This window comes from Ochotona curzoniae, unplaced genomic scaffold, assembly GCF_017591425.1.
Source record: "Ochotona curzoniae isolate NIBS_2020 unplaced genomic scaffold, NIBS_Ocur_1.0 patch219, whole genome shotgun sequence".
NCBI lineage: Eukaryota > Metazoa > Chordata > Mammalia > Lagomorpha > Ochotonidae > Ochotona > Ochotona curzoniae.
Genome location: NW_024466772.1, coordinates 149,683 through 168,332, shown reverse-complemented (window position 1 = coordinate 168,332; position 18,650 = coordinate 149,683). Strand labels below are relative to the sequence as shown.

The 18,650-nt window shown below is 36.0% G+C and overlaps 1 protein-coding gene across 2 annotated transcripts in view; it reads left to right on the top strand.

The window, feature by feature from the left end:
* The first annotated feature begins 3,845 nt into the window (after positions 1-3,845).
* The window catches only part of LOC121166753 (glycine receptor subunit alpha-2), a 153,235-nt gene continuing 138,430 nt past the window's right edge, over positions 3,846-18,650 (top strand). For both annotated transcript variants that reach the window (XM_040996033.1, XM_040996034.1), the window contains exons 1-2: positions 3,846-3,913; positions 5,838-5,971. In XM_040996033.1, the coding sequence (XP_040851967.1) occupies positions 3,846-3,913; positions 5,838-5,971 (202 nt within the window). The remainder of the gene's footprint in view (positions 3,914-5,837; positions 5,972-18,650) is intronic.

Here is an 18,650-nt window from a genome sequence, read left to right as displayed (position 1 = left end):
TCCTAAAACTGAGGAGGTACATTTTATTCAAGTGAAATTGGCTTTATTGTTTTGTGTGTTTGAGAAGCATCACTATTTTAAAGAATAGGAGCCCTGATGCAGGACATTGCTACCTTAGACATTTTTCAATATTTTTTTTTTTTGGATGGGAAATTGACTTTGAAACCATACAAATGGACTTTCCACTTAATGTGTGCATATGTTAATATAATGTTAACACAAATTCCATCAAAATGGCATCAGAAGCATAGTTATTAAAATATACTTGTAGGTATGGAGTGGGCTTCCATTGACTTGTAAAATAACATTAATCAGACATTGTGAGAAACAATTCTATTCATTTGAAGAACAAACACTGAAAGTGTGATTTCATCACTTAATCGTATAGACTTGTGAAAAGTGATCAATTCACATGAACTTTATATTTTCCATTGCAAAATATGAATAACTTATTATTCTGTCACATAATGTGAGAATTTGAAAATTGTAAGGAATTGTAAGCACGTTAGGGGTTTTTAAGGCTATCATCATCAACAAATGCTACTGAAGGACAGAAAAAAAAAATGCTTCTACTGCTAATATCCATTGCAACATTTTAATATGTAGCATCACAAAGCCCAAATATCATGAAGTTGTCCTTGTGACATCATAGGATGGGTAATAATCTTCCTACTTCTCTGTCAGGAAGATTACAAGCCAAAGATGTCACATGTCAAACCAGTTGTAATTTGATGAGTTACAAGCATAGAAACATTGGACTTCAGGATTGCACTCCATCCTTTTAAAGCTCTCAAGATTGTCTTTCCAAGTGAAATTGATAAGAAAAAAAGTATAACTATATATTTTAACAATCAGTAGATACTAGCACTGAGATCAATAGCCTAAAAATTCTATCCTGTGTGATTCCATGTGACTTTCAACACTATTCTACATAGAAACACATTTTATACCAACACTTTATTATACATATTATTAAAATGAGGATTAGATCACAAAACCAATCAGAATTCATAGTCTTGTGCTTTGCGTTCCATTTTATGCTATGGGGTGCTGAATCACTGATCTGTTTCTTTTCAAATAATCCTGGTTCTTAACTTGTTAACTTACTAATAAATGATTTTGACATGTTTGGTAGCCACACATATTTCTATCTATTAATTTTGCTATGCAACACTTCTGGTGCATACTTAAAATTGTGTTCTAGTTACCACCAGTAATACCATCGTGAGTATTGTCACTATCCCTGAACAACAACCATGGGAAGAGAGGAGAGGAAATCCCACAGCCTACGGAACTGTATCATAATAAAATTGATAAAATAAAATCTAAAAATAGTGATAATAATGTCATATACAAAAGTGTACCGTGACAAGAAGAGACTACCTAGAATGTAGCCTTTAATCCAGCAGTTAATAAGAAGAAGAGGAAGAAAAACTACAGTAATTACACATCAGGTACAGATGACCAAAGAGGAGGCGAACTGGAAGTAGACTGTATTACAAGATCAGAAAGAAGATGCCAATAAAGTAAAGGTATCATGGAAAAAGTTAAGCAATATAAGTTGAAGAAATGAAACTTGGCCTTAGCTGCAAGGAATTCTTTGGCAGACTTAGTAAGATCTATTTATTTGGATTAATAGGGCTAGAATCCAAGTTAAGGACAGCTGAGAAATAAAAAACAGGAGGTAGACAACATCAGCTCTAAAGTCCCTTCCAACTCTAAAATAATACATTGCCATGATTTGGCGCTGCTGTCCAGTCTCCCTTTGTCACAGCTTTACAATGACTCTATTGTTAAATTACCGGCCAAGACTGTACTGCTTTGAGCATCACTGCAACTTTGAATTTCAACCATGTTGTCCTATTTCTACATTTTAACTTTCTTTTGGGAAGCATTTTGAGCACAAAAATATTGCAATGTAATTCCATATAGCAACAATTGAAGAAATCTACTTACAGAAATTGATTTTATTTTGGGGGGGGGGGTCAGGACTTCAGGGACACAGTCAGATCTAAAGATTCCATGTGTTGTGCTTGCTTCGGCTGCTTCACTTAATCACAAAACAACATCTAGATTTTCATTTTCTTAGAGGAATAGGAATCTAATGAAAGGACCAAAATCCAATCATATTAATTTGTTTTAAAATTAATATCTGTTGGTGAATGCCGGGATAACTAGTAAGGTTTTGTATCACAGTTAAAAAATGGGTTACTCACCCAACCTATGGGTACAATACGCTTTCATCCCTTCCTTACCAGAAACTGCTAATTATTTGCATTGAACAATCTACCCTTTCTGCTTTTTATTGTTAATAATTTTGTGTGTAAATACAACTTAAAATACCAGGGTTACCGGTCAAGTTTTTTTTTTTTTTTTACTGGATTTATTAAGTTTCATTACTATCAGTCTCTTTAATCTATTTAGGACAAGAACATATACATTTCATTACATGATCCTCTCTAGTAGTTAACATCTGACAGAGCAAATGAAACTGAAGCCCCAATTTCACTTTCCCTTGCTTCATTTCTAACATGGAGCCTGGTTCGAGCCTTTAATCATGCAGAAGAAGATTGCTACTGCCCCCTGCTGGCCAATTCGTCTTTTTTCCTGTACAAATCTTTAACTTAAAGGGGACACCCAAAGATTTTGAAAAGGCTCAGTGCAAGGGGCTTTTCCTAGCACAGTGGTAAAGAAGTCCTTGGGGAACAGACGATTAAAAGCAAATGAAAACACTCAAGAGGTGAGGTCGGTTTAAAGGACCTCTAAGTTAAACTATCGATCCTCACGAACCCTTTTCTGCATATGAGCTTCATGTCAAAGCTAAATCCCCTTTTCTTCAGCATAGGACTTTTCTTTCACCTACAGTTTCCACTAGCAATAAGTGGACTATCCACACCCCCTGCTATAATTTCAGTATCCTGTATCCTGTTCCCTGTGTTTCCCAATTTGCTTTCCGTGTGCTGAAACCTTATTCTCGTTCCTGCTTCAAACTCCCGTCCCGCCCACCCAACGACAAACTAGCATTTCCAAAAGCGCAGACCCCAGTTTCCCTCATTCTCTGCTTCTTGCCTGCCCTTTGCTCTCCCCCCGTCACAGTCGCAACCCCCTTCAGCAACCTCTAAGTCGCTCTCTGCCTTTGAACAGGAGGCACGTCCCCTCTCCAATGCCTCCATCCGACCCCCGCCCCAAGCGACTGCAAAAAGGAAACATGCGCACTTCATAGCTAGGAGCTGTCCGAGTGCTGAAATTTATAGGCTGGGTAAGATCACGTCTCCGTCTCTTTCTGTACCCTCATTCCAGCACAAGATCTCAGCTGTTCTGCTCTTTCCCCCTCACCCACTACAGTGCAAAGAGCCCTTTCTTCTTTTTTCATTTACAACTTGTTTTTTAAAAGGACATTTTCTGAAGGAAAAAGAGCATTTTGCTACACAGAAAGGATATAAAACAAAAGCCACAGCAACCTGACTTCCAGCATGGCATTGTCACCAGCCCCTTTCGCATGGTGATGCGATTAAGGTAGCAACATTATTATTATTATTATTATTATTATTATTATTATTATTGTTATTACTCAGGAAAAGCAGCTGAGGGATTCTCAGGCTTTGTCTTTCCTGGGTTAACTGATGGTCCTGAGCCTCGGTTTGACCTGACCATGATGCCCAGGTCTGGCACTTTTTGTTATTTCTCAGCGAACTGTACAAGCCCAAATCTCTTTTTGATCTTCAAGGAAACTAGATTCCTGCCAGATTTTCAATCTGGACAATAAATAGACACTTTTTCCCTAGCTTTTTTTTTTTTTCTGGAATTATTTTGGGATATCTTCCACAAGCATCATAGAAACAGGAATGAATCGGCAGCTAGTGAACATTTTGACAGCCTTGCTTGCATTTTTCTTAGAGACAAATCACTTCAGGTAGGTGAAACGACTTTGCATGCTGATATTTGCACATGAAAACTGTTTAAAAGAGAACATATCATGTAATTATTATCTTTTTCCTGTTTCCTGGGTCATATTATTTTAATTTTACAGAGAACAGTTAGATTTCTTTTTGTTCATTTAAAAATCTTAGCTATGGTGGGAGGTTGTAATTTTTACAAAAGCAAGTTTAATGTTTCATAGTTCCACTCAATACATTTCAGCACACATTTTCACAGCCAATGTCATATTAAGGTAGTCTGATAAGTTGCATGTTTTTTTGCATTTCACTATAAGGGTGATATTTTTGCCTCTGATTTATTCTGGAAGTCATTTAAAGGGATTATTGGATGCAATAGTTTCCATGTGGTGGAAGTGATGGGAATAATTTACTAGGAGCATATCATTTTATATAAAATATAAAAGAATCTTGATTCTCAGCCAACTTGAGACTTGTAGTTCAGAAACAATGAAGACCATAATTCACAATTTCTCGAAATGTTGAAATATATTTTCAACATTATATTCTACTGTATGATCTACTTGGAAATCAATTGCCCATCACAATTTAATTAACATGACATTTTTGCATTTATGTAGATATGATAAATGGAGCATGAATAATTAAAGCAAGTGAGAAATTACTATTTGCATGCTTGCATTTTCCACCTAATTGTCAAACCAATTGATACTTTAAAGCATTAAAGTATTACCTATAAGTGAAATAGCCATCTAACAGTAGACAGTGATGGCAGGATACTAATAGGAATCACTGTTAAAGAAAATTTTAGAACTCTTCATTGAATTTTCACCAGGTTTTATATTTTTTCACAGAGCCAAGTGAAATGAAATACATGGCAATCATGCTATAAATACTGGGAAAATTCACTATGTTCCTTTCAGGGTTACACCTCCTACTATGATAAAGAAAAAACTGTAGACTGGGTTTTGTTAGAATCATCACCATCATCATCATCATCATCATCCTCACCACTACCACATCATCATAATCAAATAATATTTGATTAATCAGATGAGTCTACATATGGGAATGTGAGTATTTCTGAATGGTTATGTCAAGTACTACCAAATATTTATATAATATTTACATTTATATTTATTTCTCTTTTTGAAAAAATAGAAAGAATGTAATCTTTTCCTTTATAGACTTTCTATTCTTTTTACCAGGTACATAAAAAATTTCTCAGTCAACTTTTAGTGTCTTTGATAATTCAAAAGAAAAATCATTTTATAGGTGTTCTTTCATGAATACTAATTGGAGAGTCAACAATTTCAATATTCATGTTTGAATAAGTTCTCATAAAATGATAGACTTGTTCATTGTTGACCAATTTTAAAATGAAGCTGAGTTTCCAAGTAAAGGTTCTGTTTTAGTCATTACATTGAAAAATACTAACATGAGATTTGAAATAGAATCTAGCAGGTGATAAAAAAAAATGGGGTAATTAGCTATACCATTTACTTTGGCTCCCCACATTACATCTCTTATAAAAGGTAGAGAGCTTATATTTGGGGCTGAAATATCAGAACATCCTTAAGGCATGGGGAATTATTTTAAGACAATCACATTAATTGCAGATACTATTATCCTCACTTCTAACTCTACAAAGAAAAACCTTTGTAGACACAAAATTTAAATCTTAAAAACTACACAAACTGTCCCATTTTAAACATCTTACAGTTTAAGTTCAGAAACTCAGGGTTTATCCTTCCCATTATTTAAAGCCAACTTCAGACAATATACAAGTTCAGAAGTTGACCAAAGACTTTGCATTTTTCTACTTGTCTTATTAACACATCAAATAATCTTTACCATAATGTGATGTCAAACATCTTATGAACATTAGTTCTGAGGATATAAGAATGGAATTGCTTCTAAAAGAGTTAATGGTATGTTTAGGACGAGTTTCTGCAAAGACCATGACTCCAGGTCTGGAAAACAGCCTTCACAGACTCTGTCTCCCTCGGATTTCTTGGACAAATTAATGGGAAGGACATCAGGATATGATGCAAGAATCCGTCCAAATTTTAAGGGTAGGTTCCATTTAAACTTACACGAATCTTTTCATAAGCCTTCTAAATGTATGAGTAGTTTATCCTGAGAAATATTTTCAGGTATTTTTCAAATTATAAAATGCAGACAACAGCAAGTATAGTGTTTACTTAATTTTAGCATTATTTGATTTAGCCACTGATTCAAAATTTTATATTTACTTATTACTGACCATGTTTGAAAAATTCTGTGTTCTATTCCACAAATAAAACTACTGACAGAGGTTGTCTTACGTGCAAATGCAGCTGGAAGGGAATTCAAGAGCACCAAATGAACTTGATTTTCATGAAGTTTTCCATGACACATGCAAATTTCAATGTTTACAACAACATCTTTGATTTTTAGTTTTAAATATCTACATCAGAGTGCCACTAAGTCTCAATAATAAAAACATGTCATTTTTCAGGCCTCTTTACTTTTTGTCTTTGTGAAAAGATGCTCTAATAATAATAATAATAATAAAGGATTCCTGTGTAAATATTCTAAATGTTTATTCCAAATTAATTATTTGAACTTAACAATGAATATCACAGAATTACAAAGTGAACATCTCAATGATGACACATACTCTGTTCAATCAGAAGACAATCAAGGAGATTGTGGTTTTGCCTGTTATTACAGAAATGTAGTTACTAGTGTATAGAAACAAATGTTTCCTGAATTTTAGTTTACTTCAAGAAAAAGAATAAATTATTTTGATACTTTAGTTTTTTAAACTCCTGTTTTACATGACAGTTATCTTTTGTAGCTTAATTTAACACTATTGTGAAGTGTTCATAATATTTTGTAAAAACAGAAACCCATAATATTATAGATATTGTATAATGATTCATACACTATTTTGGTTTGTTATCACTTTAATTACATTGCTTTCCTTGAAACTTTATTAATTTTTATTATTGGCAAATATAAGCCTGAAAACTAAGTCCTAAATTAATTTCTTCTTTACCTGGTACACCTCTGAATATACTCAGCTGTGGGTGCATTTCATAAGGGAATATATCAAAATTTTGGCAAAATAAGTCATTTTGCATTTATAGTATATCTCCAAATCAGATAGCTAAGTTCAGAGTTTAATTTTAAGAGAAAAAAAATTAATGTTCATCTCATTTGCTGTTAATTTTGTGGTTACTGCATTGGAAATCAATATTTGAAATAATAGCCGATTACCAACAAGCAAAGAATCAGCTTTCAGCTTTCAAAAAATAGCTCATTCATACATATATTCAACAACTTTTGAACCTGGACTATACACAAAATGCTAACTGCTGGATGCTTTTGAAAATTGAATAATGAAACAAGTTTGTGTGTTCACAACAAAAAATTCAGTGGAGAGAGAGGATAATGCTTTATTATATTAGAGACAGTAAGTATTACCAAATGTAGATAAGGCGTTCTGTACGATCTGTAAGAATGAAGACATGCTTCCTTACTATGCCATTCATGGAAAGTTTCACAGAAAGAATGTCAAGATGGAAATTTTTTCAAATGCATGAAAATCTTGTTTGATAGCAGTTATTATTCATTTCTTTCTAGAAAAAAAAATTTTCAGAAAGTACAAGGAACAGTAATCACTCATGTTTTTCCTACTGCTTAAAGTGACCACATAGGGTGAACCATAATTCTCATACACAGCTTTATTTCTGGCTTTTCTGGGAATGTCATCCTTTGGAAATGAAATTTATTGCAGTTCTAAAGACAGACAAATGATGAAAGTGTCAGGGCAAAGCAAATCCACTTTTTTTTTTTTTTTTTTTTTTGCAATCTATCTACTATTTAAAGGTCTAAGTGCAGGATATTGTAATGATTTACAAAAGAGAAATGGCTGGATGTCATTTAAGATTCTAACATTAATGAGCTTCACAGAGTTTTGTCTTCCTATCTCTTTAATTCTCCACTTCACTGAACACAGCTTCTCCTTCAAGCCTTATTTAAAAGGAGCGTTTATATTAGAACGCAGAGTTCTCTTCATCCTAGGGAACCTGGCTTTTCCTAGTTGTGAAAAAATCCACTTTGTTTCGAACTAATTTCCCCCTCCATAGTGTTCTCATGGAAGTCTATGTATCTGTATAATAGGAGCCTTTTATCGTATTTTATTGATGATCCTTTTTGCATGTTTTATTGATCCACCCCACACTGCAGCTGAGAGGGCAGAAAAGGTACCTTCTTTACATGACACATAGAGAAAATACTGGGAGAACAGAAAAAGCTTTCTCCAAAATTAGGAAACAAATACAAAGAAAAGAGGAAAATCCTCTCAATTATGAAGATGAGTACTTTCAAGTCATTGTAACGGAAGTGGTTCAGAACTTTTGAGAGACGAGCCAGTTGTCAGAGTGGCAAGCAAAGATGATCTTAGATGATCATAAAGCACTAACAGAACGTAAGAAGGCTAGGAACACCATGAATAGTACTTAGCCACAATTACTTGGCAATGTATCAATGAGGTATTTCATACACAGGCAAAAACAAAGGGTGATTGGGAAATGTAATTGCATGTAGACTAGTGACGTCTTCCCTGCAGATGCTAACAAGCAAATAGGCTATGATATTTGTAAACATGAACATGACAATAATAACTGTGATGATGATGACAATAATGGCAATTAATGAAGACAGAAGGGAAATATTTGACCTCAAGTGTAAAAGTGAGGGCCAAATATGGACTATTCAACTAAAAGAAAATCATTTTAGAAGTCTCATTACATATGATACTATTTGGTTTCATTGTAGTCATGCATTGGCAAAAGAGAAATGTTTACATAATTTTGCTTATTTTACAGAAACAATGTTTCTGCATATCTTCACATCAGTAAAATACTGTGTATCTATTCCACATCCCTGAGGGGTTCTGAAAAATGCCATAGTGGGCATATGTACAATAAGAAAGATGGATATACACTAGAAAATGGAAACAGAAATGATTTCGACTGAGGCTCTATAACTGAGAGACATTCTTAGACACTATAGGGGAAAAGGGCTCTTCTCATGGGTTGAAATAGAATGGTATACACAAAATTATGAGTCAGAGTTGAATTCCACAAGATCCATAGAGACCTGGATCCCATACTGTAAAACCACAGAGTTTCAAAACTCAAAGCTCGGATAAAACATACTCTATGCCCATTCACAGTCACTTGGTCCTAAAATCTCGGTACATTTTGATTCTCCTTCAACATCTAGAGGTTCTTTTCCACATGTGTGATTTGTCTCATTTTCAACTGTTTTATCATGGTATTATTCCATCATCACATCAGATACTCTTTTGTCAGTACTATTGTCTCTTGGAAATGACACTTGAAGTGTTATCTTTTTTTAAAAGATTTATTTATTTTTATTGCAAAGTCAGATATACAGAGAGGAGGAGAGACAGGAAGATCTTCCGTCTGATGATTCACTCCCCAAGTGACTGCAACGGCCAGTGCTATGCTGATCCAAAGCCAGGAGCCAGGAACTTCTTCTGGGTCTCCCACGCAGGTGCAGGATCCCAAGGCTTTGGGCCGTCCTCAACTGCTTTCCCAGGCCACAAGCAGGGAGCTGGATGGGAAGTGGAGCTGCTGGGATTAGAATCAGGGCTCATATGGGATCCTGGTGCTTTCAAGGTGAGGACTTTAGCTGCTAGGCCACTGCGCCAGGCCCTTAAGTATTATCTTTTTAATAAACTTGAGCAAAATGTAGTACTTCTGATACTCTCACTTTTAAAGAAACCCCTTGTTTTTAATGAAATTTTCTTTGAAAGTAAAATTGACTTGAGAGTTATGTTCTGAGTTTAATTTCAACAGGAATAAGTACATTTCAGCATAGCATTCTTTTTGTGGTAGGATCTAGAATAGATAACACCAGGAGATAATTGTTTACTCCAGTTCTTTGTGCACGGCAAGCACACTAATATTTTTCTCTAAGAATTTCAAAGTATGGTGTGTGACATTCAAATCTAAATTTGGATGAAATATACTTTCTTGCAATTTCCAAAGAGATATCAGCTCAAAATGTGTTTCAGATGCAAATAGAAATTAAATATGCTTCCATGAAACCAGAGGTCTTGATTTTGCCCCTTGGTTAAGTCTCCTGCCTACTAATTAGAGCTGAAGTTTAAATGTGATTATCAATCCATCAGGGATATACTAGGAAGGGGTTCTACTCTGATCCATTTAGAGCATAGCTTCAACATGACTATTTCATTAGTCACACTGGTGGGTGTTGGAAAGAGACATCGTCCTGAGGAAGAGAAGTGGCTAACAAGCATGAGAAGCCTCAACGCTGCACATGGAAAGTAGCTCAGGCACTTCGAAAAGGCAGAATTGGGGTGACTATGGGATTATGGTTTCATTAGGAAAGCCGGAAAACAATTGGTTCAGTTCTAAATCATCTTAATATTATGGAATTTTCTAGATTATCCATTTGAAAGTCACATGTTTCACAGCAGGATTCCTATTGTCCCTTAATTCTAGCTTTCCATTAATTAATCAACAGGCTAGAGGTAAATTGATCCTTACTGCTAAGGTAAAAAGGGAAAGCCCTATTGAAATGAAGCCCACATATGAGACTCATTATTAAGAAGTATATAAAATGCCAGCACAGTGACTCAAATGGCTAACTGTCCAGTTCTAAGTGCTGGCCACCCATATGGGCACTGGTTCATGACTCTTTGCTCCAGTTCCAATCCGGCTCCCTGCTTGTGGCCTGAGAAAGCAGTGGAGCATGGTCCAAAGCCTTGGGACCCTGCACTCATATGGGAGACTCAGAAGCTTCTGGCTCCTGGCTTTGGATTGGTTCAGCTTAAAAGTATTTAAAGGACATAAATACAGCACATGATTTGGGGGGGAAATTACGTTTATCTATTTTAACAGCATCCATTTCAACTGGCATATAGCTAACCCGATTGCAAGATAGCTGACAATGCCACTGGGGAAAAAAATGTTTACTCTTGGTAAAGTATCAAGGTAATAGTCACTGAAAAACTACAGGAGAGTTAAAGGAGAACAGAAAGAAGGAAATAGAAATATGTGATCGAAAGAAAGGCTGGTTTGTCTTAGAATAAATTAATGATAAAAATACCTGGCAAAGTACAATTAATATGCTTATATATCCACCTTCCAAAACACAATTACCGGTGAAAATGTATACATAGTATGTCTACGTGAGCATATACACATATATTATGCCTATACATGCTACAGTGTATCTCTCTGAAACATACACAAGAGAGTAAACATTGGTTGCTTCTGAGAAATGGGACTAGTTATCAAGGGAACAGGAAGAACAATTACTTTTCTTTGCATGCCCATTAAATTGTGATCATTATATAAATTTCCAATGCAAAAAGAAAATTAATTGATAAGCACATATAAGGAGGCAGAGCCCTAGCAAACTTCTCTTTTGTATAGCATGACGACAAATCTAATCAGGAACTTACACCATAATTTAAATAAGCATAGTTAGTTTTAGTTTAGAATTATGGTAGAACCTGGGGCTGTGCGAGTTTTAGAACAAGATAATAAGACATCCAAATAAAATGGAAAATATATTAAAAGGAAAGGCAAGGGGGAAAGAGAGAAATTTTGATATAAATGTTCTGTTCAGAGATTATTTCCATGAAGATTTTTGAACATCTGAAATCCACTTGCTATGTCGCAACTTATTTTAGCTTTTGTGTAGTGTCTGGACACTAGCCAATACATTTTTACAAACTTGACTTATATCATGAGCTCACTGGGTACTTTCCATGGATTGTAGGCGGTGTCCATTTTATTCACTTGAAAGACACAGAGGAAGACGTTTACTACAACCAGAACTGAGCCAGGCCAAAGCCAGAAGCCTGGGATTTTATCTGTGTCTCCCACATGGATTCAGGGACACAAGCAATTGGGCCAGCTTCTGCAGCCTTTCCAGGATATGGGTAGGAAGTAGAGCAGCCAGGACTCAATCTGACACTTTCATAAGGAATGCCAATGTCAAAGAAGAGAGGCTTAACCGTTGTGCCATGAATATGACCCCATATAGAGCATCCCAAAGCACTTGGGCAATAATAATGCAGTCAAATTTGTCAGTACATTTTCAACTCTGTGGAGACAAGGAAGTATAGTGAATAGAGCCCTGGAATTGGACTTAGAAGACGTATACTTGTAACATGGCTCGACAGCATTTGCGAAAAGGTGTGTTGCCTATCCATGCCTCAGATTTCCTTTTGCTTTATCTTATTTGAGTTATTCTGAGAACAAAGTGATATCATCTATTCGCATGATTCACTTTCCCCCGTTAATATCAGTCTAAACAAATTGACTTATCACTCACTTATTTCTCTTTTATATAATTACTATATTTATACAATATGTATCTCTCACCTATTTATTATATGTTTTCTAATTATATCCTTTGTGCTTGTCATTGTGTTCTGGCAGTTATTTGGATGTTTTAAATGGAAAGAAAAAAAATGAAGGAAAAAAAACTAGCATCTTTGATTCCTGCCTGAGTAATCACAATACATATGCTATATTTCCTTCCATTAATTCACTAGAAAGAATTCAAACTTGAAAGGATTATTTGACGTCCCCAAATATAAAACAAAGACAGCCATTTGTAGGAGGTAATAGTCTTTATCTATTCATGTTCTACAACTAAGTATTTTTTTAAATGAATTCAAGAAGCCAAAATAACAGGCATGTAACAAACTTTGCTTGGTCCTAGAAGTGCTGGCCTTAAATTTAATGGATGATTCCATGACTGTCATATCTGGTATAATTTTTATCCAGTTACTATAGCTGAAAGGCTTATTGAACAGAAAGTTCTGAATTGACTTTAAACAAGTATGTTTAACAAAAGTATTTGGTCTCTGCAATATGGTAGGTTAAGAGCACAGGAAATAATAGCCCGTAATTTAATCGTTGAGAAAGCATTTGTTTTTTCTTAGTTGATTCTCGGTAAACATTCTTAATTTTCATTGTTGAAAGAGCCTGAATATATTATCCTGAGTTCCATAGAGCTTGCTACTACTTCTTATTCTAAATAAGTCAGTCAATTTTTCTGATAATCTAAGACTTCATTAATAAAAAAAAAAAGATAATGGCATCAACATCACGGTGTCTTAGTACATGATGAGTGGACAGATTGTTGTGTCTAGTTGGAGTAGCTAGGTTTAGAGGGAAAAAATATGGTCATTACATTGCTCTTGTTGGTATTGGGTATCTTCTCATTGCTCTGTATCAGACACTGTAGGAACATGGCCTAGCATAGGGAAATATATCTGGTCAACCTCAAATGAGGTCTTGAGCCACATTTGCACTTCCCCTTGAACCTAACACTGAAAGGCTGCCTCAACTAGAGCATGCGGTACTCACTCATGTAATATTTTCTCAGAGACTCAGTTTCGATGCTTTCAAACATCTGAAACCCAGTTAAAGAAGAGAATGAACAAAAGGCATGGGTCTCCATGTGACACTGTTGAGGGTTTGGGATATTTAAGAACTAAGTCACTAGGTGAGCCTCTTGGAGTCAAAGCTATCTGGTCGACCTTCTGATCATGTAGTAAATACGAGACTAAAGCCAGACTAAAGCTACAATATTTTTCTGAACAATTAAGTTCTTCACTTATTAGTATTAAAACATATTCTAAGTTGTTTTGCTTAAAAATGATCATGTTTCATACTCATAGACATATTTTTGCAGGAAAAACTATTGGAAATTGTATTCGATAGAGATGGTGCAGAAAGTGAATTGTCTTTTAAGCATTACTAAATATCTTAGAGAAAGGTTGAGATATATGTGCTTACACATATTTCATACTTCTTAAATATAATAAATACTAAGAATACATGTTATCAGCTATTCAAGTTATTTATTACTAATTGCTCCCCCCATATTTTCTCCAAGAGCGTTTGCCAAATAAACAGGAAGGATTTTTTTTTCTTCTTCTTCCCACTCCAGGTTCCCAGGAAGACAAAGAAAGTTGAGTGAGAGGTGGGAAAAGAGTTTAGCTACTTAGAACTAATGACTCCTGATCCATTTCATTTACCTCATACAGTGGGTAAGGCTGCATTGGTGACGCAGCCCCTATCCAGACTGCATCAAATTAGTCCTTTATTTGAAACATCACTTCAAGGCATCCACAGTTATGGTGTTAGCATTACTAGTATCCCACTGCACAATCCACAGCTAACAGGATACTGATTAAGCCTTTCTGGTGATTGAGGATTGGCAGAATAGACCACACCGGACCCTGAAAAGGAACTGAGTGAAGATTAACTTAGAAGAAATGATTTGGCATGCACAGTTTTCTTATTCTGCCTGCAAATTGTGTTTTGCATGACTTGGGTGCCTGATTCAGGTTTCTTCTCATCTGTTTCCAATATCACAGCTGCTTCTCATTTCCATGGGGCAGATGGTGGCACTAAATATTGGCGCATGGAGAGGTGACTTTGCTGAATCCTTAGTTACAGAAATCATAGAATATAAACAATACAGTAACATTTTCTCCAGAACTCTGAAATTTTCTTTTCAAGTGAATTATGAGCTGCCCTCTTGAAAAACAAAATTGTAGAAATCCTTCCTATTTTAAAGAAAACTTCACATATGTCAGTGTCACACCTAGTAAACAGGAAGCCCTCATACCACTTCTTGGCCTTTTAGCCAAGATCAAGTGCAGCAGCTATTATCAGGAAGCCCTGACAGTAGAATGCTAACTTTTTCTAGAGGAATTTGCATAGACAACTGTTACCCTACAGGTCCCCTTTGTCTGCCAGGAACAAGGTTGCTGCTTTTCATCCCATTTCACTCCCTAGCATGAGTGACTACTGTAATACATGACTTGATCCGTAGCAAAACAGCCCTGTGTTAGAATATATGTTTTCTGTAACTCTCCCAAAAATAGAAGAAATTTCACATAATCTGGGATGTGTGTTCCTCTTATTTCCCCCCAAATGCCTACATTTCCAAGGCTCACATTTGTTTATCATGCACATGTGTCCCATTAGTGCATCCCTTATTCAAATACTCTGAGCAAATATCTCCACTTAAAATTCATCAGGTGGCTTCCTGTCCCATTGATTTCCTGAATGTCTACCACGTTTATAACACGCAGAGCTGTCAGCAAAAAGCATGAATTTGTGACTTGGGGCAAATATCCTGAAGTGTATTACATTCTTTATTCCCTCCGCAAGAGAATACACATATCCCAAGGAGAAAATTCCACGTTCCTACTTGTCAACTAGTCTCTACAAATAGGATAATTATACACATTTTATTTCTTGACTTCTTGTGAAATTGTGTTTCCAAAGGGCTCATGAATGAACAGTTTTCCACTACACTATCACCTTCCCCGACCAGGCTATTCCTTCAGTGCAAAGCCTCTCTAATTCCCCCTTAAATTCCTTAAATTGAAAAAAAAAAATGACTATTATGTAAGAACATAGAGCTGTGCGCTAACAATATGTGCCATAATAAAATGTGCATATATAAACTCTCAAGTGAGTAAGGACCCCCATAGTGCACAACTTTTATGGAAATGTCAGAATAAATTATCTGCTTCAATGACACAGCAAAGCACTTGAGGGTATTAACTAAAAGTGTCCACAGTTACATCATTTATTAGGCCATATAAATTGCAGAATGACACCTTTGAATAAAGTTACTGACTTGTGAGGTTTGATGCTGTAGTTGCAAAAATACTCAAAGAAATATAGAGAGGATAATAAACCCACTAAAGGAAGGCTAAGATCAGAAATAAACTCCTGCAATATTTTTAGAAAATCCGTAGAACAGCTGTTCTGGGTGCTTGATTGGCTATATCTTTATCGGAACGCACAAAAAAAGCAAGCTGAGCTGTGACTCAGGGAGTGTAGAGCTCAAAATACTATTTCCCTTGATGTTCTGTGCTTCATATGACTTTTGAGGCTCCCCTGGGACTTCTGGGTAAAAATGCAGATACCTGCACACGGCTTACAAAGGTCTCTATGGGTAGATTCTTGCTTACACTTGCCTGAGGTTGAAGTTTGAAGAAGCAAGTCCTGAGGACAGATGATTTATTAAGGCTAAACAACCAGGGGAGACAAAAAGATCATGAGGGTATCAGATAAGGGAAGGAGAAAGCCAAGCAATAGTTTCTGTCCACAAAGTCCAACAGAGAGTGGGTAAGCATATTCCTTCAGGGGATCTCCAAAGTCTAAGCTACAAACCAGACTTACCCTGAGTTGAAGCAACAGCTGACTCCATCCTCCCTCCTGTGGAAGTTATTGGATGATGGCCACCATCTGAGTGTGGATATTGAGGATGGCTGGTACCTAGAAATACCCTAGAAATATCTGTCTGTTATGTGCATAATGTGAATTTCATGAGCCCAGATAGTCCACCATGATACAGCATAGTTATGGCTACTGGAAGCAAAAGTAGATGGAGATCAGAGGCATAAAATGGCAAATGGAACCCAAGGAATCCAGATGGAGCAATATTGTCTATTTCAGTATCTTCATTCTGGTTCTTTGCACTTGCATTTCCTTCTACCATGTTTGCTTTTCCTCCAGCCTAGACTTTACTCACCTTTAAGATACCAACTTTGATATAATTTCCTCTAGAAAGCCTCTCTTAAACTGATAATGCATCCCATGTGTTCAGTACAGAATTTATCTTGTCATTGGATGTCTTTTTCCATGCTAGACTAACTCAGGAAAGCCAGGACTGGGCTTAGTTTAATCTCCACTGTGTCTCCAACATCTGACATTAGATAACCAATTGATAATACCAAGCTCTAATTCCAAAGTCTATGTAGTCCCCTTTTCTGCGTTACTTCATTGTCTCCCTACCACATTTCCTTGAATAGAAAATAACTAGAATTCTGTTCACCATTCACTTAATAGCAAAGAAATGTTTTGCTGTCAAAAGTTAGATCAAAGCACCTTTTCAATTACACAAAGTGTAGGGTTGAATAGAATTGAAGTCATCAGAGAATGCTGACAGGAATAAGCATTCTTGGCCTCCAATACTTCATTGAATGTATTTTCAACAGAATCATTCCCCCTTTCTATTACAAGCTATGTCTCATCTATCTTTGAAGCTCAAGGTTTTTATGAACTTACTATTTATTTATGTAGGAGCTTAATAAATGCTTAATGTTGAATAGATTCATTCACATATAAACACATAATAAGCATTCATTCAACATATGGCAATGTGCCAGGCACCAAATAGAAAATAAATAAAAGACGTGATTTTTAACAGTTAACTCAAGATGCAATTCAAAGGATATGCTAGAATGGCAAAGAACTAGGAAGCCATTACACTTACCCATAAGAAACACATGTTGACCTTGATAAAGGAGTTAAGAAGCAGGAATCAGGTTTACAAGATAGATTTAAGGCTAAATTCCATCAGGCAAGGTTATGAAGGGTAAAGTTGAAAGAATAGTGTTTGAGTTGTGGTTGCATTTGAGCAAATGAAGACATTCACTTTTTTAAAAAAAATGTTTTTTTTTTTATTAATTACATTGCATTATGTGACACAGTGTTATGGGCACTGGGATTCCCCCCACCCCTCCCCGAACCCTCTCCCCATGGTGGATTTCTCCACCTTGCTGCATTACCACAGTTCAAATTCAGTTGAGGTTCTTTCATTGAAAGTATTTACCAAGCATAAAGTCCAGTGTCTTGAAAAAGAGGATATAAAGCAAACAAGATGCTGGAGGATGACAGTATTAGCTAAGATCATCCAGCCAGAATGCATAGAATTAATAGCACAGACAAGGATAGCATTTTAAGGAATGTGAAAACTCTAGGAGTACAAGGAAAGAAAGACTGAACAATGGGAAAAGCGAAAGGATGGTTAGAAAATCTGGAAAAGAATTCGCAGCCATTGATATTAAGGGAAGAGTCTGGGGGATAAGACGATCAACCATGCCAAGTGCAGCAGGAATACTGAACTGCAAGAACCAAGAAAAGATGTCTTTGAACTTGAGCAATGGGACTTTTTAAAATCACAGTAATGGCAATCTATTTAAGAGAAAGTGCATAGTGAGATAAAAACCCAGATTAAGCTGCTTGGGGCATGAGGGAACATAAATATGTGAACATCTCATTTAATAGACTGGCACCAAGAAAAAAGAGGGAGATTGGATATTACATTACAAAGTTTGAAGAAAGTATATTTGTTAAATGAAGATGAGCATATGAAATAAAGAACATCAATATTAAAGGTACAGTACAAGAGAGTTGTTCTCTGATTGAGCAGGATTCTAAAGGGAACAGGAAAACTCAGTGTCACGAAGTAGACGGAGAGATTCCTCTTACACTGGAGGAGAAAGGCAATTTCCTTACTCTGATCCCATTTTACAGGGGGAGGGGAAGAGAAGTTGGGCAAGCATGTATTTTCTTGGTGAATTCATGCTGCATCATTTGCCAGAGGGTCACTACTACCGTCACAACCGCCATGAAGCTGAAAAAGAGCCCCATGCCATTGATATTTGGACACTCGTCCTCTCTGTCTTCAGGACAGGCCACTAAGACTTTCAAAAAGCGCTTAAACATTTTCAATGCATAACAAAACTTGAGTTTTCTATTAACAACATTCTTCTCAGTTGGCTTATTGAATAGAAGGGTATTTTGGGTATTTCAAACATAAGATCCAGGGATAGAAACCAATGCAGCAATTAAATAAGAGGCTCCAGTAATCACCTCC